General features: G+C 52.5%; 1 protein-coding gene across 2 annotated transcripts; it reads left to right on the top strand.

Moving 5' to 3' along the window:
• The first annotated feature begins 9 nt into the window (after window positions 1–9).
• Axin2 (axin 2) lies at window positions 10–27,942 on the top strand. 2 transcript variants are annotated; one of them, XM_052755653.1, is made up of 10 exons: window positions 10–821; window positions 8,362–8,502; window positions 16,423–16,525; window positions 19,049–19,189; window positions 19,331–19,830; window positions 20,080–20,274; window positions 20,543–20,773; window positions 21,486–21,581; window positions 22,889–23,056; window positions 26,471–27,942. In XM_052755653.1, exons 1-10 carry the CDS (start codon window positions 10–12, stop codon window positions 26,595–26,597), a joined length of 2,514 nt encoding a protein of 837 aa, XP_052611613.1. In that variant the 3' UTR covers window positions 26,598–27,942. The 2 variants fall into 2 exon arrangements, with proteins under 2 accessions (XP_052611613.1, XP_052611614.1); XM_052755654.1 differs by lacking the exon at window positions 20,080–20,274.

Genomic DNA, 27,942 nt, shown 5'->3' with positions numbered 1-27,942 from the left:
TCCCTCACCATGAGTAGCGCCGTGTTAGTGACTCTCCTTCCAGATCCCAGCAGCAGCTTCCGCGAGGATGCTCCACGGCCTCCAGTTCCGGGAGAAGAAGGGGAGACCCCACCGTGCCAGCCCAGTGCGGCCAAGGGCCAGTCCACCAAACCTATGCCTGTTTCCTCCAATGCTAGAAGGAATGAAGATGGGCTGGGGGAGCCCGAGGGGCGGGCCTCCCCCGATTCCCCTCTGACCAGGTGGACCAAGTCGTTGCACTCCTTGTTGGGCGACCAGGATGGCGCTTACCTCTTCCGGACTTTCCTGGAGAGGGAGCAATGTGTGGATACCCTGGACTTCTGGTTTGCCTGCAATGGATTCAGGCAGATGAACTTGAAGGATACCAAAACTCTGCGAGTAGCCAAAGCAATCTATAAGAGGTACATTGAAAACAACAGCATTGTCTCCAAGCAGCTGAAACCTGCCACCAAGACCTACATACGAGATGGCATCAAGAAGCAACAGATCGACTCCGTCATGTTTGACCAGGCACAGACTGAGATCCAGGCTGTGATGGAGGAAAATGCCTACCAGATGTTCTTGACTTCTGACATATACCTCGAATATGTGAGGAGTGGGGGAGAAAACGCAGCTTACATGAGTAATGGGGAACTGAGCCTAAAGGTCCTATGTGGCTACCTCCCCACCTTGAATGAAGAAGAAGAGTGGACTTGTGCGGACTTGAAGTGCAAACTTTCGCCCACTGTGGTTGGCTTGTCCAGCAAAACTCTGCGGGCCACAGCGAGTGTGAGATCCACGGAAATGGTTGAAAATGGATTCAGGTAAGGCTTTGGGGGGGGGGCGGGGGTGTGTGGCAGTGGGGACAGGGCTTGGAGGATGAGTTAGCTTTGCAGATGTTTTCAGTTAAGGTAGGTGGGTGAGTGGCTAGGCTTCGGAAGCTGATAAAGGTTGGTTGAGAGCTAGGACTTCTGGCTAGTAGAACCCCTTTGATCTTGTGTTTTGTGTGTGTGTGGGGGGGGGGGGGGAGCAATGTACGCACAGCTGAATACCTGCAGCCTTCCAATGCTAACTTCAAACAGTGGCAAGCAGTATTTATTAATGTGGTTACTTATTATCCTGGGCTACTGGGAGGGAGAGAGAGGAAAAGAGAAAGAAAGAATCCGAATATAGCAGCTTTTGATGCTTGTGAGTCACTAGACCCACTGAGCGCCAGTTTTGGGGAGGGGTCATTTAACCACTAATCATCAAAGTGGAATGACTGACTGGGGGCGGGGCAGCAGGGTTGTGGAGACACGGAAATACCGTGTGCACCCGAGGAAAGGGGTAGGTGGGATCTTTTGAACTTTTATGTGAAGATAAGAGCTAGCGATTGGCTTAGCAACTGAGTTTGTGGTTCTCTTTGTAGAACTAGGTATTTCCCATCGAGGAAGGCTTCTAACTAACTTGGGGGAAAGCCCTGTGACTTCCTCATATGAAGGAGCCTCCCCTTTAAAGTCTGCTGGGCTGGTCATCCAGCTTCAAAATGCTTTTGAGCCCCAGGGTCTGACCTCAGTTGGTGGTTTGTTGTTGGTGCTGATAGAGAAGTGTGGGACAAGCGGGCCCTCCGGAGCACTTTCTCTTTTTAAAGCTCCAAAGACAAACAGTGCATTATAGATTAGCCAAGTCTCAAGCTTCTTGGCCTTTGCAGGCAACTTCAGACCTCCTGTTAAAATGAGTTTTTCCATTCCTTCGCCTCTCCAGAGATCCCCAAAGAGAATGCACCTCTTAATTCCAGGTTGTTGCTTATGACCTGCAGGGCGGGAGGTGGGGTGACACTGAATTGCAAAGGGTCTGCATGGCCCTTATTCTGTCCCTGTGCGTTTCTCTGTGTCAGGGACTCAGGATGTGATCTGTGCATGGTTTCTGGAGATATTGCTATCTTTGTGGGGCGTGGTCTCCAGTGTCTTGCAGCAGCAGGAGGGGGTATGCCCCTGATGGCTGCCCTGGAACCTCTCAGGTTTCTATAGCTAGGTCTGAGTCTTTCGTGATGTAGGCATGATCTCCGGTTTTGACTGCTAGCAAGTAGGGGACGGGCCTGCTCTCCAGTCACCAGAGGGCGCTCTTGCAGCTTTGGGAGTCAACTTAACACTTTTTCAATATCTGGTCTTACACCTAAACGGAATTGGCTTGGCTTTTGCAGGCAAGTGTAGGATCTCAGGAGGGAGTTGTTGCAGTGCCCCTGAGCTTGTGGAGAGCTAGGCCGTTGGCATGGAATCTGTTGGGGCCGTTGTAGCGGGCACACCCAGGCACCTGCATCTGTTACCCTGCTCCATTGCAAGGACATGTCGGTAAACTGCTGTTGGCCTCCCTCCCTCCCTCCGGCTTTGGCAGCCAGGGATGAGACTCCTTAAGGCCTGCGGTAAGGCGGCCTTCTGACAGTGGGTCTTCTGTGTGTCTTCAGTGCCAGCCCCAGAGTGTCACCTTTGTAAATAGCACAGTGTGGTTTTGGAGGCTGGCACTAAGAAAGCACTCCCCAGGCAAACCTTTGCCACGGCTTTTCCTTGTGGGTGGGCGGGCGGCCTGGCCATGCTTTGGCTTGCCTCTTCCCGGAGGCTTCATTTAGGATATAACCAGTGTTAAGTTTGCAAAGCACTTGAGATTCCGGAGCCCTGCCTTCCAGGCTGGGAACTGTGGATGTCATTGATACATACAGCAACAGCTCCTCAGCGACCTCTTGAGCCTCCACACTAGATCAAGCGTGTTTTCTCCCACGGTTAAGTTGGATTGAAACATTTTACCTGTACTCCACGAAGCCAGTATGTCTTAACAAGGGCATCCTAAAAGATAATCTAAGACACACCCACATGGCCTTACTTCTTTTTAACATGCAAGGTCTCCTCGTCTGTGCACAGTGTCTCTGAAAGATGAGTTCCAGCCTTAGCCAATGGCATTACTTGGTTTGAAAATTTCTAAACTTCATGTTTCCGTCTGTAAGATAGGAGGGCACTTTTTCTCCTGTCTGTGTCCTAAGGTTGTTCTTAGGATCAAAATAATAAACATGAAAGCCCTTTGTAAAGGGAAACATTTTGAAAAGATGTTAAGTGTTATAATTAGTGTAATTAACGATAATAATTGGGTCTCTGAAAAGGGCAGTGAAGTTAACACATAGCCCTTTTCAACAGCAACTCTGGGGGTCTGGCCCATTTTTCATTATAATATTTTAGAGAAGCCCCCCCCCCTTCTCCCGTGCCCCAACTTTCTCTACTCTTTGGGCTTTTTCAAGTCTGCCTTTTCAGCATATTCTTGGAACACAGGGACAGACTGGCCTTCCTCTTAGAGTTGAGCTCCCTCCCTCCCTCCCTTCTTATCTGCTCCCTCAGCCTGTGGAGTGTGTCTGGCCTAGGGGATGGGCTGAGTAAGTTCCCCGGGAGAGTGACTGGAAACAGCTCTAACCTGCAGAGGGCCTGGGTGCCTCAGCTGCTGAGAGTCATCTTGGCCGCTGGGTGCCCAAGGCACTGGCTAGCCTTCCAAGCCGTGTTTATGTGGGCACTCAAAGGAGCCTCGTTTTTAACGACTTGTTTGTAGCCTTACCGATTTGGTGTCGGGTTTAATATAAATAGTTGAGACGGAAGAGCAGAAATTATCCTTGGAGGGAAGGGTTCTGGTTTGTGCGTGGTTGAGTGGGATGCCTGGGCTTTTGATGGTCTCTATAAATAACTAAGGGCCTAAGTGACCTGGTGGTGGGAGCGTGTGTCCTACCCCCCCCCCCCCCCCCAGTGTCGAGGTGTGTTAGAGATGTGTGGAGCCAGGGACTGTGATCTCAGGCGCTAGGCCCACACTTATTTTAAGAGGGAGGATACAGTGTTGAACATACAGAAAGATGCCTGTGTGCACCCCTTTCTGCCCTGACTCTGGGCAGGGGTTCATCTGCCTCCCTTGGGCCCTCTGCTCTGGCCTGACTTAACATCCCAGGGGCCCAGCCGATGTCCCTGTGCTGGCTGTGAGTGCTTCCTGTTCTCTGAAAGAACTCGCTGATGAGGCCCATTTTTGTGAGAAGCCATTGGAATCAAGTTTGGCTTCAATTATCAAAGAAAATGATGCCATAGGAAAGATATGCTGAGAGCATTGGTCAGTAATTAGAGGACGAAACGCCAACAAACGCAGCTGGCTGAGATACACTTGTCAAACTTTGCCTGGTTACAGAAGACACTGACCCCTCACTGTCCACCCACCCCTTGATCTTGCCTTCCAAAATGCTAGTTGAAGAGGGTGTTGACCTTACGGTAAAATGTCAAAGGCTCATGGAAAAGCCCTAAAGCTCAGCCGCAAAGTCGGTCCCTTTTGTTGTACTGTTGGGAGAGGGGCCCCAGAAAGAGGTCCTTGGATGGATTCTCTTGGCTCTCCGTATCTGGGGAGGAGCAGAGGTGGCCCGAACATCTCCTAGAGATAAGAGGTAGACACTTCCTTCTCTCAAGGACCCAGGAGGCTCTGTTACTTGTCAGCTGAAGGCCCCATGCCTGCTCACTGGCAGAGTGGCCCGTGGGTGCACGCCTCACACAGCACACCCAGGACGAAGCACAAGTCTCCACACTCCTCAGGAGTGCTAAGTCCCTGCACCTTTGGGGTACAGCCCTCCTGAAGAAGTCATAACCTGGGTACAATTAAGGTAGCATGCTCCAGCTTCCCTCCTCCCCCTCCTCCTTTTAAGTGATCACAAGAAGACTAATCCATTTTCTTAAAATTGCATGGCACTTTGGAGAAAGTTCTAAGTACTTAAAAAGCGAGTTTCTGTGTCTCCCCAGCACCCTGCCCCTGCCTTGTTATGACTGCAGGAAAATCCAAGCCCTTTATTGCCATCAGCTGAGTTTAAGAGCAGTGCAGTCCACTTTTAATTACTGACCACACAGTAGCCCTCTATTTTGGAAGCGAAGGGAGATAAGTTTATTTTGGAAGCCATGTGCAAAAGGAGCGTGTGTGTACGCACGAACACACACACACACACTCACACTTAGGTATCCTTTTCTGTTGCAGTGGGGAGGAAGGAATTTCGATTGAGTCATTTTCTCCCTGTGGAGGCTGAAGTATAAGTCTCAGATCTGAGGCATAGCTGTTGTGTTAATACCACCAAGATAGCGAGGCTGAGGGAGGGAAGGTGTGTGGATGCTATTTCAGGCCGCTTTGGCTGTTTTGATCTTGTGCCATGCCTCTTTCAAACCTTTTCAGCGACCCATTGGATGGATGTGGGTCTTTGAAGGAGGCTCAGCCAAGTTTGGAGCCCCTGCCATGGGCTACCCCCCTGCTTCTGGTGTTGGGGATACCCATGGGAAGATGGCTTGTGCCCCCAGAGCACACAGTCTGGGGCTCAGGACAGGTTTCAGCTGTGATACCATGCTGAATACACAGGAGAAAGTGGAAGAGGTTTTGGGAACACAGCATCTCCCCCTTTTTGCTGGCAGTTGGGTACTGGAAGTGTTACTGGGGTGCCCCCTCCCCCACTCCAGTGCCCTTGCCCAGGCCTTTAGAAGCTGTGAGGCTGTGAGGCAGGTGGCCATGTTTGAGTTGCTTGTTTTTCAGGGGGGAGCCCCACGCCTATGGGAGCTGTGTCTTGACCCGGCAGTCCATCAGCAAAGCCAACACAAGGTCCAGGCCTTTGACTTCTGCTCCTATCATGAGTGTATGGACAGTACGAACCACTGGATTCCCAAGGACAGGAAGGGACAGTCCCTCTTTGAAGCAGTGGGCCCGTCCCAGCAGGGGACTCCAGGCTGGTTTAAAGACTTGGCCTGTCTCTGTCCCCTCCCACCCCATGATCTCTCTTGGCCTTGTCTTCTTATTCTGATGTGTGTTGCCTGTTGCCTCCGGTTCAGCCTCTAGAGGCGATGGTGAGCAGAAAGTCGTTCTCTTCCTGTGAGTCCCTCCGTGGTCAGGATGCTAGGGCAACTGGTCACCCCCTCAGTCTTCCCTGCCTCCCTATGCTCTCAGTTCCTGCCATCTTGGGTGCCTGGGGACCCCAGATTGAGCACATACAGACGAGGAACAGGCAAGAATGGTCTTAGCAGTCTTAAGTTCTCATTAGAAAGCATCCTGAGGTAGCATGTCTCCCTGCCCTCAGCGATAGGGCAGGGCCAGTGGCCTGGGGCAGTTTCGAGTCACCTGTCAAAAGCGTACAGCAGTTCACTGTACGCGTGGTTTGCACTCCCAGACATTTCTGTGTCTGAGGGATGCGTCCAGCCTGGTGCAGTGGGCCAGAACCTTGGTCCCAGCTCGTGTTAGCAACTCTCACTAAGCCTCCAGTCCTGATGCTCGGCTCCCATGGGCCCCTCATAGGATGATTGTGGAGATTCAAGATGATGGGCAGCAGCTGTCACGTGACTGTGGTGTGCCAGCCCTGTTCTGGGTGTTAGGGGAGCAGGGAGGCCTCCCACCCCAGGTCGCTTGGTTCGTATCAGCGTCTCAGAGTCGAGGACATTGGTGAGACACTCAGGGCTCCAGCTAGAGCAGAAACTCACAGTGGGGCTTCACTCCCACATTCATTTCCAGCTCCACTGTCCCCATTGAGCTCCTCACCAGAATGGACAACAGTTCCCTGCTGGGCCTTCTGTCTGCCCTTGCCCCTCCTCCCAGCCCAACCTTGTGGTCCTCTTGGGCCCCAGGTGCTGCTTAGTAACTGTTGTCCAGAATGCTGTCCCCCAGACTCTTGTTCCCTCTCTGTCCTGTTAGGATAGACTGGCCTTAGAGGAACGTGCTTGGCCCTTGTACCAGTCTTAGCCTAACAAGTTTTAGTCCCGCTGGTTCGAATCCACGCCCTTCTTAGTCAGAAGAGGGCTTTCTGCAGTCTTTGGTGCCACTGTGTTCTCTTAAGTGTCTTGAGTCATCTCAGATTCCTCCTCATCTGACATGATGCTCCTGGTTCCCTCTGTCACAGGGGGCCATTGCCAGCTAGCCATCATATCCTGCCTCCAATTCTAGAACTTTCTAAAGTGTCTTATGATAGGAGGAGGAAAGAGATTGAAGGCAAAGGTGCATCCATGCCACGCCCACCAGTTCCAGCTCTGCAGTGGCTACTGTGTGCTTGAGACCACTAAGGACCTTATCCAGAAAATGGGCACCGCACCCTGTGCCTTCGGCCTGAGATAACGCCTGTGATTTGATAGGCTTTCAGTACTCCCCAGCTTCCTTCCTCATGACAACCCCTTACGTTACGGTGGTGTGTCCTGACCAGAACCTGGGTGCCAGAAGACCAGAGCCCAGCATAGTGCAAGGACAGGAGCCTGGTGAGCAAGAGCAGATGGCTGGCCGTGACCTTTCGTGGGTCCCTCTCCTCTGCCAGCCCCACAGCTATCTTTACAGAACAGCTGCTGTGGGCTGATGGAGTGTGGCTCCTCTTGGAGCCTCTTCCCCTCCAGCCCCTGGCTGTTGCCAGCTGAGCCCCGGGAGGACTATGCCAGGGGCTTGGTAGAGGAAGCCTCCTGCAACTCCAGGCTGACTGACCCCTGGAAGGGATCCTTCCTGCAGCCTGGTGACCGTCTCCCCTCCCCCTGACAGAAGTCCTTGGCTGGTGACATGAGTGGCAGCCCAGCAGGAGACAGGCACGCTGGTTGTTCTGGGAGGAGATCAAGAGAGGGGAATGGGGTCCGACCGGCCACTGAGACAAAGGGGCTGGAGACCCCTGGAGGAGGGGCCTGGGCCTGCCTTGGACAGCTGCTCATTTTAGTCCTGGCACCTTAGCCAGCCCCAGGGAAGGAAAGTCGTGGTGGGGGGAAGGGCACTGCAGGCCCAGTTCATGGCTGCCACGGTCTAAACATTATCTGACCCATCTGCCTGGCTTACTCCAGGCCTAGGTCAAAGGGGGAAGGCCACCCCTGACCTCTAGATGTCACTATCTCTGGTGGAGGCTAGCAGACCTCAGATACAAGAGTTAGGATGCCTCACATGTTCTTGGTCTGGGAAATTGGCTGCTTCAGTCAGGCTTGGATGCAGTGAGCAGGAGGAAGAAGACACCTGTCTGCTGGCTGCTTTTTGCTCCTGCCCCACTCAGTCTCCAGTCCTAGAACACAGTCCTGGTCTCCAGCCCTAGAACAGTCAGTGCCCGCCGCTCTGGATGTGAGAATTGAGGGGCTGGTAGGATTCCCTGGCAGGTTCTGCAACACTGCTGGCGGACCCCTCATCTCTGAAGGTTGGGGAACCCAGCCTGTCTTCCATGCAAGGGGAGTCGGTGACGAACAATCTTCTCATTGCGGCCATCTGCCCAGGCTTGCAGGTGGACCTGGACGGCAAGTTGGCACAGACCAGATGTGGGATTGTGCACTGTGTCCTTCTGGGATCACCTGATGACCTGGGTTTCTGGTGGGAAATAGTGACCATGCTCTTCTTTCCCCATAGGTCCTTCAAGAGAAGCGACCCGGTGAATCCTTATCATGTAGGTTCGGGCTATGTCTTTGCACCAGCCACCAGTGCCAATGACAGTGAGATATCCAGCGACGCATTGACCGATGATTCCATGTCCATGACGGACAGTAGCGTGTAAGTATCTTGTCTCCCTTCTACACATGGGGCTGGGGGTGTGATGCACTAGGGGATGGGGGTCTGCCTCTCATGCTCACCCAGCTTTGCGGGACCCATTTCTGTGAGTGGACCTTGGTTTTCTGGGAAGGGAATGTGATGGGCATGATGGTCTGGGTAGGATTCAGTGGGAAGAGGAAGCTGGGGTGGCGTCTTCACAGAAGGAAGCCAGAGTATCTGGTGGAGAGGTAAGATGAGTGTCTGTGGATTTCTTAAGTTAAAAACCATCTCCTGGTTGTGCTTATGGGAGAAGCACTTGGCTTGTCCTGAAACCAGGTCCACCTGCTCCAGAGCCAGCGGGCGGAACACAGGACCTTGCTAGAAAGGTGGTGGTTTTGCTCTTGCTCTTTGAGAAAAGGCCATTAAAGGCAGGGAACAGAAAGCCAGGCCTCTCTGAAGGGCCAGCATGTGCGGTCTGTCTACGTGCATGTGTTTCAGTGGGAGTCACTCAGGCCCTTGATGTTGGTGGATTCCCAAGTCTGTGCCAGATGCTGAGGACCCTCGGTAGGCGCCCTCCATAGTCCTGTCTGGTCTCAGATCTTGGGCCGACAGATGACTTTGATAGATATTTTTGAAAGCAGTCCGAGTCATTGAAGTGGTCAATAAGGTCAGTAGACTGTCAGGTAAGGTCATGCTTTGAGTTTGGGGTCATTTGAAGTGAGGTCAGAGGGATCTCTGGGTGGCCAGTGCCAACTCTCCATGAGTCTCATAGAGGGGTGTGGGATGTAGTAGTGGCCTAGATTCCCAGTTTCCTGCCATCCTTTAGGGTTTGACTCAGGAAAGTCAGGATAGAATTCAGGTATGGGTGAAAACCCCAAAGACTTTTCTCACCCAGCACCCAGTTGAGAATCCGTATTTCAGGAAGGCCTTTGAAGGCTTTCTTCCAGCAAGCATGATTTAGAGTCAGGATTTCTCCTGCTGAGGGAATGATCTTGAAAGACAAGCCGTTAAGCTAGTGGTGTTAAGTTCTGGGACACTCCTTAGACTTTGCTCCTTTTAGCTTCTTAAAATCGGACTGTCTATTCTTCACGTCTTTGAGACTGTCTGGCTTCTATTGGCCTGTAGCCTGGCAGGCCGCACAGGACCATTTGGGGAAAAAGTGGCTGAGATTACTTTGGGATTCTTGTTGCCATTTTTGTTTTGTTTTGTTTTGTTTTCCTGGAAGCTTTTGTTGTGTTACCTCAATTTCCCATGTTACCAAAGTGACAGGTATTCTTCAGGGAAAATGTTGAGGTTTAAGGAAATAACACAATAGCTGGGTGGTGGTGGTGGTGGTGGTGCACACCTTTAATCCCAGAACTTGGGAGGCAGAGGCAGGTGGATCTCTGTGAGTTCAAGGCTAGCCTGGTCTACAGAGTGAGTTCCAGGACAGCAAGGACTACACAGAGAAAGCCTGTCTCGAAAACCAAACACACACACACACACACACACACACACACACACACACACACACACACGGAGGGAAGGAATGAGGGAGGACATCGTTTTGGCATTAGTGAGGGTAGGGTGCAGGAATGAAAGCTTTCGGAGAACTGGTTTTATTTTCATAATTGGCTAAGCTCTTTAACTGTCCACACAGGGCAGGGGGAATAATGCTTGCTTATTTATTTTATGTATATGAGTGTTTTGCCTGAATGTATATACGTATACTACATGTATGCCCAGTACCACCCTCAAAGAACCTAAAAAAAAACACTTAGCTTATTCTTTAGTAGGCCTAGTTTTTTTGTTTTGTGTTTTGTTTTGGTTTGTTGAGACTGGATCTCACGATGTAGACCAGGCTGGCCTGGAACTCGCTGTGTAGACCAAGTTGGCCTCAGACTCCCAGCACTCTGCCTCCCAAGTGCTGAGATTAGAGGCATGTGCTACCATATCTGACCCCAGTTTGTTTCTTGTCCAAAAAACTTACTATCAGGGTGAGTTTTCATGGTGTGTTGTAGGCCTCAGGCTGCGAGGTGGTGTGAACTTCTGTCCTGGGTCTCCTGCCCTCATCATATGGTTGGTTTTTCTCTCCGATGGTACCTGCTGTCCTGTTCTGCTCTCGTGCCTGGGCTTGGTATCTCAGAAGCCTCACTCCTCCAGGACACAGTAATTATGGATTGTGTAGGAGCCTCCTTGCTATGTGTAAAGTAAGAGCAAGCTGGTTCTGAATGAAGGCATTGAGTGACTCTCCGAAGTCGGGTACCCTTTACGGAAGACTTCTGTGAGGCTTCTGTTTGGATTTCTTAGAGACTATTTTTGGCTTGCTTCCTGGCGCTTGGCTGAGTTTCAGTCCCCATCACTGAGGTGTTATTCTGGGTTCATGATGAGATAACTTGGGTGTGGTCCCATGCTTGTTTCTGTTTGTCCTCACAGGACCCAATCAGCAAGGTAGGCAGTGGCTGGTGACTGCCACAGCAAGAAGGAAGTAGCCTCATGTGTCCCTAGCCATTCATGGCAGAGGCCAGACATGGCGCCTGCTCTGCCACATCTTCCCTGCTCACTGTGAGATGTTATTGGGCCCAGTCGCCCGTGAGGCCTTTGAGCTTCTGTGGGTTCTTCTTTTTGTTTACTACTGATCATAACTCTTTTTCCTGAGTCCTCCTCATTTATGCCCCTTTAATCTTTCCCTAGAATGAAAAGGTCTCGCATAGCCCAGGCTGGCCCTCACATAGCCCAGGCTAGTCTTGAATTCATTCTGTGCCTAGAGATGTCCATGAATATCTGGTCCATCTGCCTCCGTCTCCTGAGTGCTGGCATCATAGTTAGGTGGCACCACATGTGATGCACTGGAATCCGCACCTAGGACTGACTTCCTGCGTGCTGGGCAGTAATCGCTCTGTGTGGCCAGCCCTCAGCTTCCTTTCAAACTGATTCTCCTTACCCTTTCACTTAAAGCGTTTACGGACTCAAGTGTGGGGCTCAGAAGGAGTTGCCAGGCGTAGACTCTCGGTAGCATGGGGGTCAGTAAGGGCCACTTTAGAAAAGGGGCCAACAGCTTATCCCCTGGCAGCTTCTCCTTCAGGCTCCCGGTGGCATATTCTCTGGGCCCTGTAACAGGGTGTCTTGTTATGGTGGGTAGTTAGTAAACCAAAAAGCCAAGGAAAGGTACCTGTGAGACTTAGAGTTTGGGGTTCAGCCAAGTGGGCATTCCACTGGACTCCTCATCACAGACGTACCCACAAGCATGGTTAGACCGATTAAGAGCTGGCATCGGTTTCCTCCAAGGGCTCCTGGGAATGATCTTGAGCTGCCTTTGGTGGGGTATGGAAGGGTCTCCAGGAACAAGAGCCCACTTATGGGACTTGCTCATGCTTAGAGGCTCCTGTGGGTGTCCAGCTACCATCAACTGCCAGGCATAGGGTGCCCCCCCTTGGGGGGGGAAGGTGATCCCCAGTCTCCTGCTTGAACAGACTTGGCTTGAACTTAAAACACTTTCTGGCCAGCCAGCTCTGGGTGTGTGTGATCTACCCTGTGTTGGGTGGTTACCCAGGATTCCCAGGGCTGGGATTAGACCCCCTCTTCAGAGCTCTGCCAATTGTGGGCCTCGTGCAGATGAGAGCACCATGTGAGAAATAAAGTGTGTGTGTGTGTGTGTGTGTGTGTGTGTGTGTGTGTGTGTGTGTGTGTGTGTGTGTGTTGGGGAGGGGGATGAAAAGCGAAGCTGAATCGCTTTCAGCCCATTATTCATCTAGGGGAGCTTAGAGAGGATAAGAGGGTAGCAGGCCCCTTGGAAATGTGCTTGAACAAGTGAATAGGAGAGCCCCATAAAGCATGAAAAGAACCCTGGCTGCTTCTCCTCTTCACAATAGCCTGCGTGGGCTGCTGGGGGCTGAGGGGCTGGGGACCAGGGCTGGCTGCCCTGCTGGGAGTTGGGAGGGGACAAGGAGGAGGGGGGAGTGAGAGGGAGGGGTCAGAGGCAGCTTTCAATAGACTCTAGAAGGTTGGAGTTCATTAGACACAAGCCCAGGGAAGCAATCATCTCATTTGCGACAGAACCAATTAAGTCCCCCGGCTTTTGCAAGAGGCCTGGGTAGAAGATGGGCAGAGCTGGGCCAGGCCTTGGTTCTTCCTGGCACCTGCATGCGGTGGCCTGGGTGTGTGGGGCAGACAGGTTATGTAGGCCTCCTCCCAGAGCCAGTGTTAGTGCTGACTTCTCTTTTGCCACTAAGGAAAAGTCCCTCCTAAAGATGGCTGAGGTATTTGAGTCTCCATTTTAGGCCCCCCGAGAAGGCTGTTTTATGAGCTTGTTACCCTGAAACCCGCATTCTCGGAAGAAATGGCTCTTAATTTTTTTTTTTTTTCCTCCTTTGAAAGTTAACTGCCAGACTTCCAGCAAAATCCTAAACCCAAATACTGGGAGGGTTAGGAACAAGAAGGGCATGGGGCTAGGCCCAAGCAAAAGGGATGCAGAGCACCAAGTTTAGGAAGGCAGAGCATGGGAGCAGCTGGTGCTTTGCTGCCCAAGTTCAAGGTCCCTCAGGTGAGGGTACCAGGGTTCTCTGTCTTTATCCTGTAATCAGGATTGGCTGCATTTGACTGTAGCTTGCTTCTGCTCTGTGTCCCCCCATATCCGCACACCATGACCTTTCTCCCTTCCACAGAGTAGATGGCGGGAGTCATTTTACTTATTATTTTTATTTCCTCGTATCTTACATATGGGGTGGGGGGGTGTTGGTCTGGACATTGGGGAGTGCCTCTGAGTGAACTTCAGATATTTCCCTATCTTGCAAACAGGGCTTTTGGTGTTGACTGTGATCGGAGACTGCTTCAGAGGGGCCGCCAAATGTGGGCACGCGCACGCACGCGCTCACGCCTGCTATTTCAAAGCCCCCGGAAAAAGTGACATTCAGGTTAGGTCAGGCCCAGTGGAGTCAAAGGGCTAAGCTAATTGGCTCGGCTTATGTGGCAGCTAAGTGGAGTCCACACTTCAGAATCTGTGTGCCCCAGAAACAGCTGGGCCCGGCAGCAGGCTCGTTAGCTAAAATGTTTATAATTAGAGGAGACTGTAGAGGGACCAAACTCTGGTTATGAGCAGCCAGGATACTGGTCATAAACTTCTGGAGCCTGAACAGAAGAAAGGAGAGGCCCCCTTTTGGAATGAGGGGCTGTTTTGGAAGAAGATTCCTGGCTAGGGGGAATTAAAGCCATATTTCCAGAAAGGCGCCTCTGAGCCTCTTTGACGTCTCCAAGCTAAAATTCCGCCTTTTGGCTCTGGGCACAAGATGCCTTTCCTGTGGCTGTATTCTTCACCTGCCCTAGATACTGTGAGAGGTTCTTAGGAAATCATCTATTCCTCTTGCCCATTGCGCTGGCTGTCACCTGCCTCCCTCTCTTTCTTCCTCCCTTATGTGGGGAAAGTATACAAGATACAGAAGCCTCGCCATTGATTTCTGGCCGAGAGGAACGGATGAGTAAGGGCTGCTGGTGGAGACGGACGGGCAGAGTCTTGAGGGGGGTGTCTGGGGAGACTCTCCTAGGACTCTTACTGTGTGCCACAGCATATGTGCAGGGGTCAGCTGCAGCCTTCTCTCCTGTCTTTATATGAGTTCTGGGGATCAAACTCAGCTCTCCAGCTCTTTGACCGACGACTGAGCCATCTCACTACTGGTCCTCCTGGGACCCTTGAAGCCACCTGATGTAACTTGTTCCAAGGTAGGGGTGTTTGGGGAGCCACCTCTCACCATTAAGACCCAGGGGGAAGAGCTGGTCAGGAGAGAAGTGTGGTCATTTGCCCAGACCTGGGACACTAATACGAGAGCTATTCTGCATGAACCCCACCCCACCTGGCACCCCCGTTGCTAACGAGTACCAATGGTAGAAGAGTTCCCATTTCCCATTTGTCCATGTCATGTGGCTTCTTGGAGCTTCGGAGATGTAGACCATCCGGGCACTGGGGACCTTGAAAGCAGACTACTGAGTTAAGGCTATCTGTTCTGGAGTTGAGCGCTGGCTGAGGTTGGGAGCCTGAGTCACCTATTTCCGGTCACCTATAAAATGCGGTTCCTGTGAGAACATCTGATGTGTCAGGTGTCAGAAGTAGCACGTGAACTTTGTGGGAGCTAGTAGCCTCTGGCTGCAATTGGTGGCCTTGGGTAGGATCGTTTGCTGGTGTCGAGTCAGCTATTCCAGGGTGAGAGCGTGCAGCCTTCATAAAAACAGCGTTAGGGGCCGCATCACACCCGTATACCCACCTCACCTTCGGGGCCTTGTCAAGAGAAGCCCATGGTAAGTTAGCTGCTTAACCTCAAGCCTGCTTCTGATCGCGCCTCTCCCCACCTCCCAGCACCTCTCAATGTAGTTACCCTTCCTGCGCTCTAGAGTCAAGGTTGGAGTTAGTCATACTGTTGACCCAAGCAGTCTCTTCTCCATCACCCCTGAGGGACCATGTTCTATGGCCTAGGTCAGCCGTTACTCCTGGCCACTCTTCAGACACCGGCTGGACCGACAACTTTGAGATGAAGGTTGTTTTCTTCCTGTGATGCACTAAACACCAGGGAAAGGGAAACAGGCAGACACCTAGCTTCAGTGTCAGCGCCTGGGAGTGCGGCTCATCGTGGAGGCTCGCTCGCGGCCCTGGAGGTCTCTGTAAGGGACATCGATGGGAGAAGCCACACCTTGGCCATTGTGCTGCTAAGACTGAAATTCATTTTTGGTCGTGTTTTTCAATGGCATCGGCGCCTTATTCTCCCTCCCACTTGCTAATTTGGGTTTTCTGGCTTCTGAGGCAGGCTCTTGCTGAAGAGTTAGCCCAGAACTCGTAGAGATCCACCTGGGATTGAAGGCTTGTGCCTCCACACCTGGCCCGTGTTTTAGAGACAGGGACCTGGAAAACTCACCCAGACCTCATTAGCCACACTCCAGTTTTAAATTGCAACTCCTCCCTTCCCAGAGGACCTCCTCCCTGCTCTCTTATTTCTACTTTGTCATAGTGCTTACCACCTCTTTTTGGGGGGTAGGGAGGTTGAGACAGGATTTCTCTGTGTAGCCCTGGCTGTCCTGGAACTCCCTTTGTAGACCAGGCTGGCCTCGAATTCATAGAGATCCACCTGCCTCTGCCTCCCGAGTGCCAGGATTAAAATCGTACGCTGCCACCACCTGTCAGTGCTTGCCACTTTTTTTTTTTTTTTTTTTTTTTTGGTTTTTCGAGACAGGGTTTCTCTGTGTGCTTGCCACTTTTGAACGTTGGTTTTGCCTCATTTTTGCACACTACCGTGAGACACTCTGTTCAGATATCAACTTCCTAAGAGGAATGGAATTTTGTGTCCCTTCTGTCCACTGACCCCTTACATAGAGGGAAGGTACCTAGGTAATGGCTGGCATGTTGTAGATACGCGAACGTTTTGGTGAGTTTATAGTGATGCCTAGGGGAGGCTTTGCTCTTATGTCCATACCCCTGCATCTTTGTGTCTCTGTTGACTGGGGAAAATCACCACAAGGCGCTTTATAAAAACACTAATAGAGAGAAGAAAGTTGGACGTGATTGACTGTTGGAAGGGACTTCTGTGCACCTTCATGAAGAGGTGGTTGAGCCCTTGGGTTTGGTTCCAAACATGACCCTGCAGCCTTTTGCCCTGGTACTGTTCTCCCAGTTTAGACAACAGACTGCCAGAGGACCAAAGGAGTCCAAGACTCTTGTACTTGGGGACACACAAGCTCCTCCCAAGCTGATGTTCCTGTGGCTGAGAGTAAGCCAAGTTGCCGCAGATGACAATGGGCAGGACTTGCAGTTTAGTCTTGGACGGGTCCTTCCCCACGGGGTCACGATTGCATTGAAGATGTGTGGCCCATTCCCATGGAAGAGCGTGGCCGTTCCTGTTGTCAGAATCTCTGGAGGAACGTGTGAGTGATGTCACGTGCTGAGATCACCTTGGTGAGTCTGGATTTTGTCTTTTCCCTTAGAGATGGAATCCCTCCTTATCGCATGGGGAGTAAGAAACAACTCCAGAGAGAGATGCATCGCAGTGTGAAGGCCAATGGCCAGGTGTCTCTACCTCATTTTCCGGTGAGTATAGGCGACATGGGTAGTGGTGTTCCCTGAGGTCCTGAATCATGAAAAGAGCTGGGAGGTGGGAAGCAGTGTGCCTGGGACCTGTGGGAGTTAAGGGAGCAAGAGGAATTGCTGGACTGGAGAAAGTATGTGGTTCTTTGGGGCATGGTATTAACAGAGTGACACTCTATTTCCTGAATTGAAGAATGTCAAGTTCTCTGTGCCAAAGAAACCAAGTGTCACTAGATGAGGTGATGAGCTCACTGCCTTCCTGCTAGACTGGAAGTCCCCCGAAAGCAAAGAGCCTCAAAAGAATCGTGGGTGGGGGGTGGGTGTATATGCCTGAGTATTTGCTTGCATGTATGCATACCATGAGAATGCAGTACTTACAGAGGCCAGAAGAGGGCATCAGATCCCCCGATCTGATGTTACAGAGTTATAGATGGTTGTGAGCTGTCATGTGTGTGCTGGGAATTGAGCCTGGGTCCTCTGAAAGAGCAACCAAGGCTCTTAACTGCTGACGCCTCTCTGCAGCCCCAGCTTTGTTAGCTTCTGTGTGTGGACCTGGTACAGTTCCTGTCACAGATAGCTGCTCCTTAAACATGAAGTGGATGAGGCTAGGAGAACCTCTGTGTGTTGTGTTTCCCTGCCCTGCCCACTATGGGGGGAAAGTCAGCTCTCTAGGACTCTGCTTCTCCTGGTAGCTCGGTCACCGACTCCTCTTCTGTTTACTTGACCGTTTTACTAACCTCATGCCCCCAGAGGGCAGCTGTACAGTCTTAACCTTTCTCACGTTCCAGAGCTGGGCTCTCATGAGTCTGTGTCTGATGAATGCTGATGGGTGGGATGTCTAGAAGTGAGGCTTCCTCGGGGAACAGCCTCCCTCGACTGAGGAAGGGTAGCGGGTTTTTCTGGGATCTTCCCTCGGAGCATCCTTGAAGGCAGCGAGCACACGGTTCACTGGCCTCAAGTGCCCACAAGGCTGTCTCCAGGCTCTGATCTTTCTACAGTAACCTGCTATCCAGGGTACAGGGAGAAAGCAGGGGCACCCCGTCTAGAGCAGGTGTCTGTCCAGTCGTCTTTCCTGGTAGCTTCAGAGAACCCAGCCGGTTCGGTTGGTTGTATTATATTCAGAAAAGTAACACACGGGACTGCCGATCTCAGGTCACCTGAGTAGGGTTACAGGTTGTAGCTCTCCTCAGAAACTGCTGGCACAGGCGACAGAGTCACTTTGTCTTAAAATGAGCATATTAAGATTGCTTTGGGGAGTGACTTCTGTGAGTCCCCCCAACCATGTAATATAGATGACGAAGTGGGTTGAACGGGGGTGGGGTGGGGATGTGTTAACCAAAATTCTATTCCCCACGCCTATAAATCACCTGATTTTTGTCCTGGGGTGGCAAATCAAGTTTGGGGCGCAGGTTCATGGAGCCAGCCTTCATAAGAACAGCCAGCCACGCAGTGGCCTTTCCTTCCCCGCTCACGTTTCTGCAGCTAAGTGGTTGCTGAGGTGAGGCTGGCTCTTCAGCTAGGGAGAGCAAGTTGGCTTTCTGCTCTCCCTACCCCAAAAGAAAAAAGGCAAAGCAAGAGAGAGAGAGAGAGAGAGAGAGAGAGAGAGAGAGAGAGAGAGAGAGAGAGAAGGAGGAGGAGGAGGAGGAGGAGGAGGAGGAGGAGGAGGAGGAGGAAGGAGGTGGAACAAGTGGAGAGGTGGGGAGGGCAGAGTGGGGGAGCGAGATGACAGAGACAGGACAGAAAGCCGGGCGGCGGGGGTTCTCGCCGCTTGCTGCTCTTGGCAGGCTTTCTGGACGTCTCTTTTTATATTCCGTACTTGGTTTGGAGATGTTCCGTTTTCCCTTGATAGATCGGCTTCAGGCAGCCAAGCTCAGCAGTGTTCTGCCGCTAGCCTGCAGCAGCTTTCTTCATTTTCTGTACAAAGAGAGGAGGAGGAGGGGAGGAGGGATACGAGGGAGATGGAGGACAGTGTTGAGACGCCACCACCTCAAAGGTGCGCAGTGTGCGGCCAGGAAATAAATTACCACTTCTTCTCTGATCTGGGGCCTGAGCCCCCCCCCCTTCCCTCTCCCCTGCCTCTTTTCCAATCTTATTTTTTTTAATTTCCAACTCCCTTTCTGTTTAGACTCCACTTTTTATGCCTTGAGTTGGTTCCTCTCCCCTCCCCATCTCAGAGGGCTGCCTTTTTTTGATGTTTGACAACAGTCTTTGAAGATTTTCTACTTCAGAGTAGCTACTGATGGGCTGGTTGTACTACAGAGAGGACAAGCAGGGCCTCTCGGAGTGCGACCAACTGCTCCTGCCCAAGGCAAACGCTGGTGGGGACCATGGCTCTCCATGAGGCCACGGCGCCCGCGCATAAAAGTCCCGAGCAGCGCCCGCCGCCGTTTCGACATCCACCTTCCACCCGAACGCGGGACTCGGCGGCATACATCGATGGGCCCCACGAGCTCCATCCAAGCTGCTGTGGCCAGTGCCTGCCTGGCCTGCTAATGGTGCCTGGTTCCTTCCTTCCCACACCCTCAGAGAACCCACCGTCTGCCCAAGGAGATGGCGCCCGTGGAACCCGCCGCCTTCGCCGCCGAGCTCATCTCCAGGCTGGAGAAGCTGAGGCTGGAGCTGGAAAGCCGTCACAGCCTGGAGGAGCGGCTGCAGCAGATCCGGGAGGTAGGGCCGGCCTCTCCACCCTCTGCATGTTCATGTACACATGTGCATGTGTGCATGTGTGTGCCCACCCATGGGTGCACGAACCCAGGATGTGGAAGGGTTGCTTCCTTGTTCACTTCCCTTTGGGGCCTCTGTTGCCAGGATGAAGAAAAGGAGGGATCTGAGCCGGCACTGAGCTCCCGGGATGGAGCATCGGCCCAGCACCCCCTGGCCCTCCTACCCTCTGGCAGCTATGAAGAGGACCCGCAGACCATCCTGGACGACCACCTGTCTAGGGTCCTCAAGACCCCTGGCTGCCAGTCGCCTGGTGTGGGCCGCTATAGCCCACGTTCCCGCTCCCCTGACCACCACCACCGCCACCATCAGCAGTACCACCCCCTCCTCCCCGTTGGGGGCAAGCTGCCTCCTGTGGCTGCCTGCCCACTCCTCGGAGGCAAGAGCTTCCTGACCAAGCAGACGACGAAGCACGTTCACCACCACTACATCCATCACCATGCTGTCCCCAAGACCAAGGAGGAGATCGAGGCAGAAGCCACACAGAGAGTGCGCTGCCTCTGTCCTGGGAGCACGGAGTATTACTGTTACTCCAAATGCAAGAGCCACCCCAAGGCTCCAGAGCCCCTGCCTGGAGAGCAGTTTTGGTAAGTGACTAGCACCTACCCCCCCACCCCCACATGGTAGAGCTTTTCTCCCAGCCTGAGTCCTGAGCAGGTGTCAAGTGGGTCCAGGGTCACAGGTTAGCTTCCTGGAGGGGCATGGGCATGGGTTGCAGCATCAGAGTGACGGAGTTAGTGGATCTGCCCTCACTGTACCCTTGCGGGATTACCGTGTCCCAGGAGTCTTGGAGTTTTAATGAGATGTCTGGATCGGGTGTTCTTGGTTCCCTACAGTGGCAGCAGAGGCAGTACCTTGCCCAAACGAAATACGAAAGGCACAGAACCAGGTCTGGTACTGCCGGCCAGGGAAGGAGGGATGTCCAGTGGAGCAGGGGCCCCTCAGCTTCCTGGGGAGGAAGGAGACCGTTCGCAGGATGTCTGGCAGTGGATGCTGGAGAGTGAGCGGCAGAGCAAGTCCAAGCCCCATAGGTAAATACCACACCCTAGGGCTTTGACATCGAGGCTGTGTGGGGATGGCTATTTTTGCCGTCTGGGGAAAGCAAATGTGACTGCCATCTTAGTATTAGACACTGGGCTGAGGAGACCACAAAAATGTCCTGTTTTGGCAGTGACCCTGTCCATGTTATGGTAGAGTTATTTTCCTCTCTCTCTCAGAATAGACAAGTTTCTAGTGAAGTCACATTTTCCAGTTTTTCTAACCCAGTTTCCCTCCTTCTGCTCTTCATGCCCCGTTCAGTGCCCAAAGCATAAGAAAGAGCTACCCATTGGAGTCCGCCCGCACATCCCCAGGCGAACGAGTCAGCCGGCACCATCTGTTGGGGGCCAACGGACACCCCCGCTCGGTGGCCCGGGCTCACCCGTTTACCCAGGACCCTGCGATGCCTCCCCTAACCCCACCCAACACTTTGGCACAGCTGGAGGAAGCCTGCCGCAGGCTGGCAGAGGTGTCCAAGCCCCCAAAGCAGCGGTGAGTGGGTGTGGAAGGCACTCAGAACGGGGTGGGTCGGAGATGGAGAGGGAAAGGCTCACCTAGGAGGAACCGTCTCTGGCTGAGGAAGTCTCCTTTTCAGCCTCTGGAAGTTACTCTTTTGGTTCTGTTCATTTATCGGAGTTCAAGCAGGGTCTTCGGTGCAGCTATTCCTGCAAGTGGGATGATTCCGTGCGAATCCCTTCATGAGAGGCAGGTTAGGTGAGCGTATGCGAAGACGTGACCAGGGGAGAATCAAGAGTCTTGAGCCCTTTGCCAGCTGAGATAGCCCTGTTGTAGCCTGCTCTAGAGTGTCTGGACACAAGGCCTTGGTTGGGTCTCTGCCGGAAGGGAAGTTGGGTCAGGGCTACATCTCTTTAGGAGGCCAGAGTGGTTTTCTCTGCTTCCCAATTGCCATGGGGATGCAAGCTTACCTCTAACCTCTAAGCCTAACCTAAGTGGTCCTCAACCTATGGGTCATGACCCCATTGGAGGGTCAAATGATCCTTTCACAGGGGTCACCTAAGACCATCGGAAAACACAGATATTCACATTACAATTCGTAACAGTAGCGAGATTACAGTTATGAAATAATAACGAAAAGAACTTAATGGTTGGGGTCACCACAACATGAAGAACTGTATTAAAGGGTCGCAGTGTTAGGAAAGTTGAGAACCACTGTTCTAAACCCTTCACCCTCCTCTGTCCTCAGGTGCTGTGTGGCCAGTCAGCAGAGGGACAGGAACCACTCGGCCACTGGTCAGGCAGGAGCCACACCCTTCTCTAACCCAAGCCTGGCTCCAGCAGAGTGAGTGTCCCTCTCAGGCATTGCTGGGATACTTGGAATGGTTTACATTTCGGGGTGTGTCATTATCTGGAGTGATGTCTATGTGGAACTCCATATTTGAAGTGACCTTTGTTTCCACGCTTTGTGATGAGCAACACTAAAAGCAGATGTTGCCATCAGTGAGGATCATGGGAAACCTGCCTGCTGAGAAGGCTGATTCACAACACAGGGTTTCCAGGGCTCACAGTAATCAAAAGCTGGGGCTGAAGCCATTGTCAGAAGGGTAGAGGGGGCTGAATCTGGATGCACAAGTTAACTTTGTAGGACTTGGAAGCCAGCAGGCCTGGACAAGTCTCCTTGTCACTCATGAGCACGTCCTGCTTGGAGAAGATAAAAAATCTTGTCCCAAACTGGGCCATGATTCTTGTTGAAAATTTGCACTTGGAGATGGGACTTTGAACCCTGTCTACAGACTTTCAAATCTGGCAGAATGTGGAATGATCTAGATAACGCTTTCTTAGCCTCTGCATCCTGAGCAGTGACTCATGATTGAGGTCCTGAATAAGCTACCTTCATAAACCCTTTCCTTGTTTTAATTGGTTAACCTCAAGTCCACCAGCTGTCGACGCTGGTGGCTTCATGAAAGCCACTCTAAAAACAGAATAAACGGGACAATTAAAATGACAGGAGCGCTGAGGATGTAACTCAGTTAACAGAGTGCTTGCCTAGCGTGCAGGAAGCTCTGGGTTAGCTCCTCAGCGCCCCCATAAATGGAAGTGGAATGAGTAAACACCCGCAACCCCCAGCTCTCTGGAGCTGCAGGATGGAAGGTCAGAAGTTCAAGGTCATCTTTGGCTGCCCAGCCAGTCTGGGGCCCGCCTGGCATATATGAGAGAGCAGGCCATCTCCCTGTGAATGTGGTTCTGCGGGCATGATGGGTAGGTCTCTATGGCATTTGAGCTCACACTGTCCATGGAGGAGCTCTGGCCTGGGATTGCCTCCCTGGTATTCCCTGGTCACGGGGAGCCTCGCACAGGCAGTTCCCCGATACTGCTGCTTCTCTGGTCCTCACTGGTGAGCCCTTTGTTGTGCTAGCCAGAAGGAGGCCTCTGAGAACCCCAGTTTGAAGGCATTTGAGGGACACGGCATCAATTTACAATCAGGACCACCACCCTTTCCCTCACGCTCTGCGGATCTCTTTGGAAGTTGCTATCTCTGTAACGTGAGGGTCCCGCGCCAGGCTTCCTCTGTAGACCCCCATACTATGTGAGTGTAAGTGTGTGTTTGCTTAGAGATGCTGAATTTGTGGCATCCTGTCTTCTTTTCAGTCACAAAGAGCCAAAGAAACCGGCAAGTGTGCACGCGCTCCAGGCCAGCGAGCTGGTTGTCACTTACTTTTTCTGCGGAGAAGAAATCCCGTACAGGAGGGTGCTGAAGGCTCAGAGCTTGACCCTGGGCCACTTCAAGGAACAGCTCAGCAAAAAGGGAAATTATAGGTAAGGGTCTGGAGTTGGCTCAGAACTCACTAGAGTACCCGGCCCTAGAACATCTCTGTCTTTGCAGGCCTTGGGTGGATTTGGGAAGTGCCGTGGAGGCTGCCTGAGTGGGCTGCTGGGCATCTAGGGTCCTTCTATCGCCTCTCCCCCCTCACCTCTAACAAGAGCAGCTATGGGGGAAGCTGCTGAGAGGGGGTGATTCTCTGGAGATCTAGCCAGGTCTTCTCTTCCAGGTGAACAAGACTTGAGAACAGAAAGTTACTGCCATTTGTTTTACCAGGAGAAGCAGGGCTTTGCCTGAAATTGGAGGCCCCCTTGTCTGCTTGGGGTGGGTGGGGACTGATAAGGGAGAGCCCAAAGCCACCTCAGAGGCCGCCATGTTGGAGGCTCAGAAAAGCAGACCAAAGCTCGGGAGTCACCCGCCTCTCCCTTGCGGTGCCTGGTGAACGCGGTCCCTGGGTTGGACAGGTCACCTGTAGCAGCAATGTCTGTCTAACTGAGGAGCCGGGCCTATGGGCAGTCAAGAGGGTGAATAGGGCTGGCCAGTTTCCTATGGGGCCCTGGGCTTCACTGTCTTCTCCCTGCCACCTGGCCTCTTTGCCTCCCTGGCAGAGTGGAGGGATCCTTAAAAAGGCCCACACTGACCTTGTCAGGTCCTTGAGAGGGCCCAGGAGCTAAGGATGATGAAAGCCGACTCAGAAGCATTTCTTAGCCTTCTTACTGAAAGGCAGGTGATGGCCATGTCAGTTCATTTAGGACTTGACCTGCTTGGCCTCCCTCTGGAGGGAATGTGTGTTCGGCCCATTTATGCCCCAGCCTGGACAAAGCGAGGCCGACCAGGCACTCGAGGGGGTCTCCGCTCTCCAGGTTTGCACCTAAGGAGTGTCCCCTCCCCAGTGGAGTGTCCTGAGGCCCTATGCAGAGGCACAGCTCACATGTACCTCCAGAGCCCGGATGTAAGGGAAGAGTATGAAGGACGCGCAGCCTCCTGGCTGGGCCCCTGGCCCCTGGGTGAGCAAGCCTATTGCAGGATGCTGGGTTGCCCTACCCTCCCTGCCGGATCCTGTGTGGCTCGGATCCTGTGTGGCTGCACCAGCCATTCCATCGTGGAGTCCTCTTGGTGGTGCCAACAGTGACCTTTGGCAGGGAGAAGGACAAGGACCCTGGGGGTGACAACTCACTGGGGTGATAGGTGTGTAGCTGAGCCTAGGTCATTCTGTCATACCCAGGAAGAGACCTTTCTGAATGCTATCAAAGGGTCTGGGGAACAGGCCCGGCTGCTGCCTTTAATCTCGACAGAGACACAGGTGAAGCTAATTACACAAGTGGGCCCCTCCAGGGATTCATTTTGATCTTGGCTTTGACTCTGCTGGACTTTGAGGAGAAGCGCAGGTGACCTTCAGGGGGCGAAAGTGTCACAGCACATTGCGTAGGGCCCACAGGGAAGGGCCTCTCTCCACCGCTCCGGCCACATCTGGCTCTGATTTTTTCCTCCCCCCCTAAGGCACATTTAATAAGCCTGGCTTTGAAGCTCTGGCCTCCCCTTTAATGCACAAAGACGTGCACAAATGGTCCCCTCTCAAATTCCTCCCTGATTGGATCAGGCTGTGGGAAGGCCCTCCCACCCTCCTTATCTCTGCCGGTGAGCTTTGGTGTCCTGGGGGTGGGGGTTGGGCAAGAGGGTAGCCTGCCTTCCTCCCCAAACCAGGGCCTTGATCGTCAACATTTCAGTTTGTACCCCTAACCCCCACCCTAATGAAAAAGAGCCCAGTGAGGCCAGGGTTGTGGAGCTGGGACCTGGGCCGTGTTGAGTAAGCTCCCCATGGCAGGAGTTCAGAAAGCTAACAGTCCCTCCAGACATGCCCGACACCATTGGTGCCAGATGTCGGGAGAAGGCAGAGTTTGCCACATGCAGCCTGGTGCTGTGGAAAACCCAGTTCCTGGAGAAAACGAGGGCAAGGCAGTGTGTTTGAAGTCCTGAGGGGGTGGGGTGGGGGCGCTTGGGAATGTTGCCTCTCTCCTTGCTGGAAGAGGTTGCAATTATGGAAAAGGTCAACGTATGTTTGCCCAGAGGTACCATGAAAGTCCAGCGTGGTAAATGCCAGAGGGGTCAGAGCTGGGGGCCGGGTGGTATTGGCATTCAGGCCCTCCTGTTTGGGAAAAGGACTCCCCCTGGCTCTCCTCTCAGGCTTCCCTAAGCATTTTGACCCATGTGCAGCGCCGCACCCCTGCAATGGCTGTGCCCCTAGATAACCAGCTTAGCCACAGAGGCCCTGGTTAGACCCAGCTTAGCCACAGAGGCCCTGGTTAGACCCAGCTTAGCCACAGAGGCCCTGGTTAGACCCAGCTTAGCCACAGAGGCCCTGGTTAGACCCAGCTTAGCCACAGAGGCCCTGGTTAGACCCAGCTTAGCCACAGAGGCCCTGGTTAGACCCAGCTTCCTTGCCCTCGTCATTCAGTTCACTTGCTCTCTAAAATGGGAATGACACAATGAACTGAAGAAGATCAGTGTTTCTGTTTTTGTTTTTTTTCCAAGAGAAGGCACCTCAGCCCTAAACAGAGGTCAGAACTTTATGTTTTAGTGGCTCCATGGTGGTGGTGGTGGCCTTCTCCCTGAGAGTGGCCGTTATGGGCTGGAAAGGACAATTCACAGGGAAAGCTTAATCCCCTTGAGGGGTTCTCCATTGCTGGGGACAAGGAAGAGGCTTTGTTTAGGGTCCTCTGCAAGGCTTGGGGTAGGCCTGGCCCAGGATGGCTGGTTGTACAGAGTGTGAGGACCTGAGAGAGGCTGCCATTGGTGCCTGTACAATTAAACAGTCCTAGAAGGAAGACTGTTGGGGAGGAGAAGAGGAGCTTTAATTAAAGGCAGAGGGGAAGGAGGGTATTGGACTCTAGAGAGGTGGGGTGAGAGGAGGGAGGGACAGAGGGACAGAAAGGGTTCTGTGCCTGCTCAGCACAGGTGAGCCCTGGGGCTGGCCCACCTCCTGTTGGGCTGGGCCAAAGACTGTTGGCACTTGGGCAGGTGGCCTCTGGACTGGTGATAGCAGCCAGTCAGCCTTCCACTTCTGTAGGCTGAGCTCAAAGAGTCCCAGGTCCCTGAAGGATCTCCCTGCCCTGCTATCACAAATGAAGCCCGGGCATGTCCTCTTCCCATTCTCCTCTCTCAGTGTCAGAGAGTGTCCATGTTGGTCAGATCGGTGACAGCAGTTCTGACTAGAGGCTGAAGCCAGGAAGAGCCTGGCCTTCCCACCCCCACAGTGCCTCTGCCTGGCCCATCTGGCAAGGTGGGCTGCCCTCATTAATCTGGTGTGGACCTCGGTGTGAGGCTCACCTGTCAGTCAGCGCAGATGCCCACCTTGGTTCTCTGTTGGCAGGAAGATGCCTTCTCAACAAGCTTTCCCATCTTCTTCTAAGGTATTACTTCAAAAAAGCGAGTGACGAGTTTGCCTGTGGAGCGGTTTTCGAGGAGATCTGGGACGATGAAACGGTGCTCCCCATGTACGAAGGCAGGATCCTGGGTAAAGTGGAGAGGATCGATTGAGCCTCGGCCTCAGTGTACACCATGGACCTGAAGCTCAGAGACCTGTCTCAGACCTGCGCGGCAGCCACAAAGTATTTTGAAGGAAAATGAAACCAATTAAGAAGACAAAGTCTAGGGAGGAACTGGCCCCTGGGCCTTCAGGAGGGCGGGGTGGTTGTTTTTTAGTATCTATGAGCTAGGTACTGAGATCAGAAAAACCTGAACTATTTATTCAAAACATGACCACTCTGGGCTATTGAAGAGGCTGTGTTTGAGAGACTGCCATACATAATATATGACTTCCTAGGGATCTGAAATTCATAGACTAAGAGAAAACTGTGTATAGCTTGCCCAAACAGGAGTCCTTATTGATATTTATTGAACAGTCAATTCCCCTACCCCCCAGTGTATGCTGCTTTAAACACGGAAGTGGGAGAGAGAAGTTTGGATTGCTGTCTACACTTAGGAGCCGAGCTGGGAGTGCATTAACCATTTCTTCGTTAACAGAGGACTCTGCTCTGCATGACATTTCTCCAAGTGAAGACAGGCTTCTTAAAAAAACAAAATGGTGCCCACATGCAGAAATCGGTGCCACCCCCACCCCATCCCAGCCATGCTGCTCTGCTTGTCACAGAAGTCTTGAGGGTCGAATGTGACAGCATCTTCACCACTGTGGGAATGTCATGTTGGGTGGGGGCCATCCAGAGTGGAGGAGCGGGGAGCCTTCACCCCGGGGCCAGAGGTTGTACCATCTACGTAGCTTCCCCTCACTGAGTCCTGGAAGCCCGGTGGCTGAGCCTGCCGCCCTTCACAGCCCGGCGGTTCAAACTTGTGATGTTTTAGGAAGCAAGAGTTTCTTTTCTTTTTTAAGTCAGTCTCTGGACCACGGCCATCAGGAAATCCACCCTTGCCCACCCGACCCTGCGAGGACATGGGCACCTAGCAGCACCTCTCCTCCGTTACCTTCCCCTTGGCGCTCGGGTTTGTGTTCCGTTAACCTGTACGTCCTGTTTGCCATCCTTACTGTACTATAGGCCTGTGTATAGTGTAGGGCAGAGTGTTAACCCACTGGCTAGTGCTTGACTTGGGAATCGGTACAGTACCTGTACAGGCACGGGGACCCACTCCGTGCACGCCCTATATTCAGGGCTCAAGCTCTCCCTTGGTTTTTGAAAGGGGTTTATGTATAAATATATTTTATGCCTTTTTATTACAAGTCTTGTTACTCAGTGACTTTTGTCATGGCATTTTGTTCCACTTAGACTAAATTATGCATTATAAAGAGTTCATTTAAAGAAAATTACTTGGTACAATAATTATTGTAATTAAGAGATGTAGCCTTTATTAAAATTTTATATTTTTCAAA

Source organism: Peromyscus californicus, unplaced genomic scaffold (genome assembly GCF_007827085.1).
Source record: "Peromyscus californicus insignis strain IS unplaced genomic scaffold, ASM782708v3 Scaffold_3__1_contigs__length_106647218, whole genome shotgun sequence".
NCBI lineage: Eukaryota > Metazoa > Chordata > Mammalia > Rodentia > Cricetidae > Peromyscus > Peromyscus californicus.
Note: the sequence above shows the minus strand (reverse complement) of the source record. Positions and strands in the feature narration are given on the sequence as shown.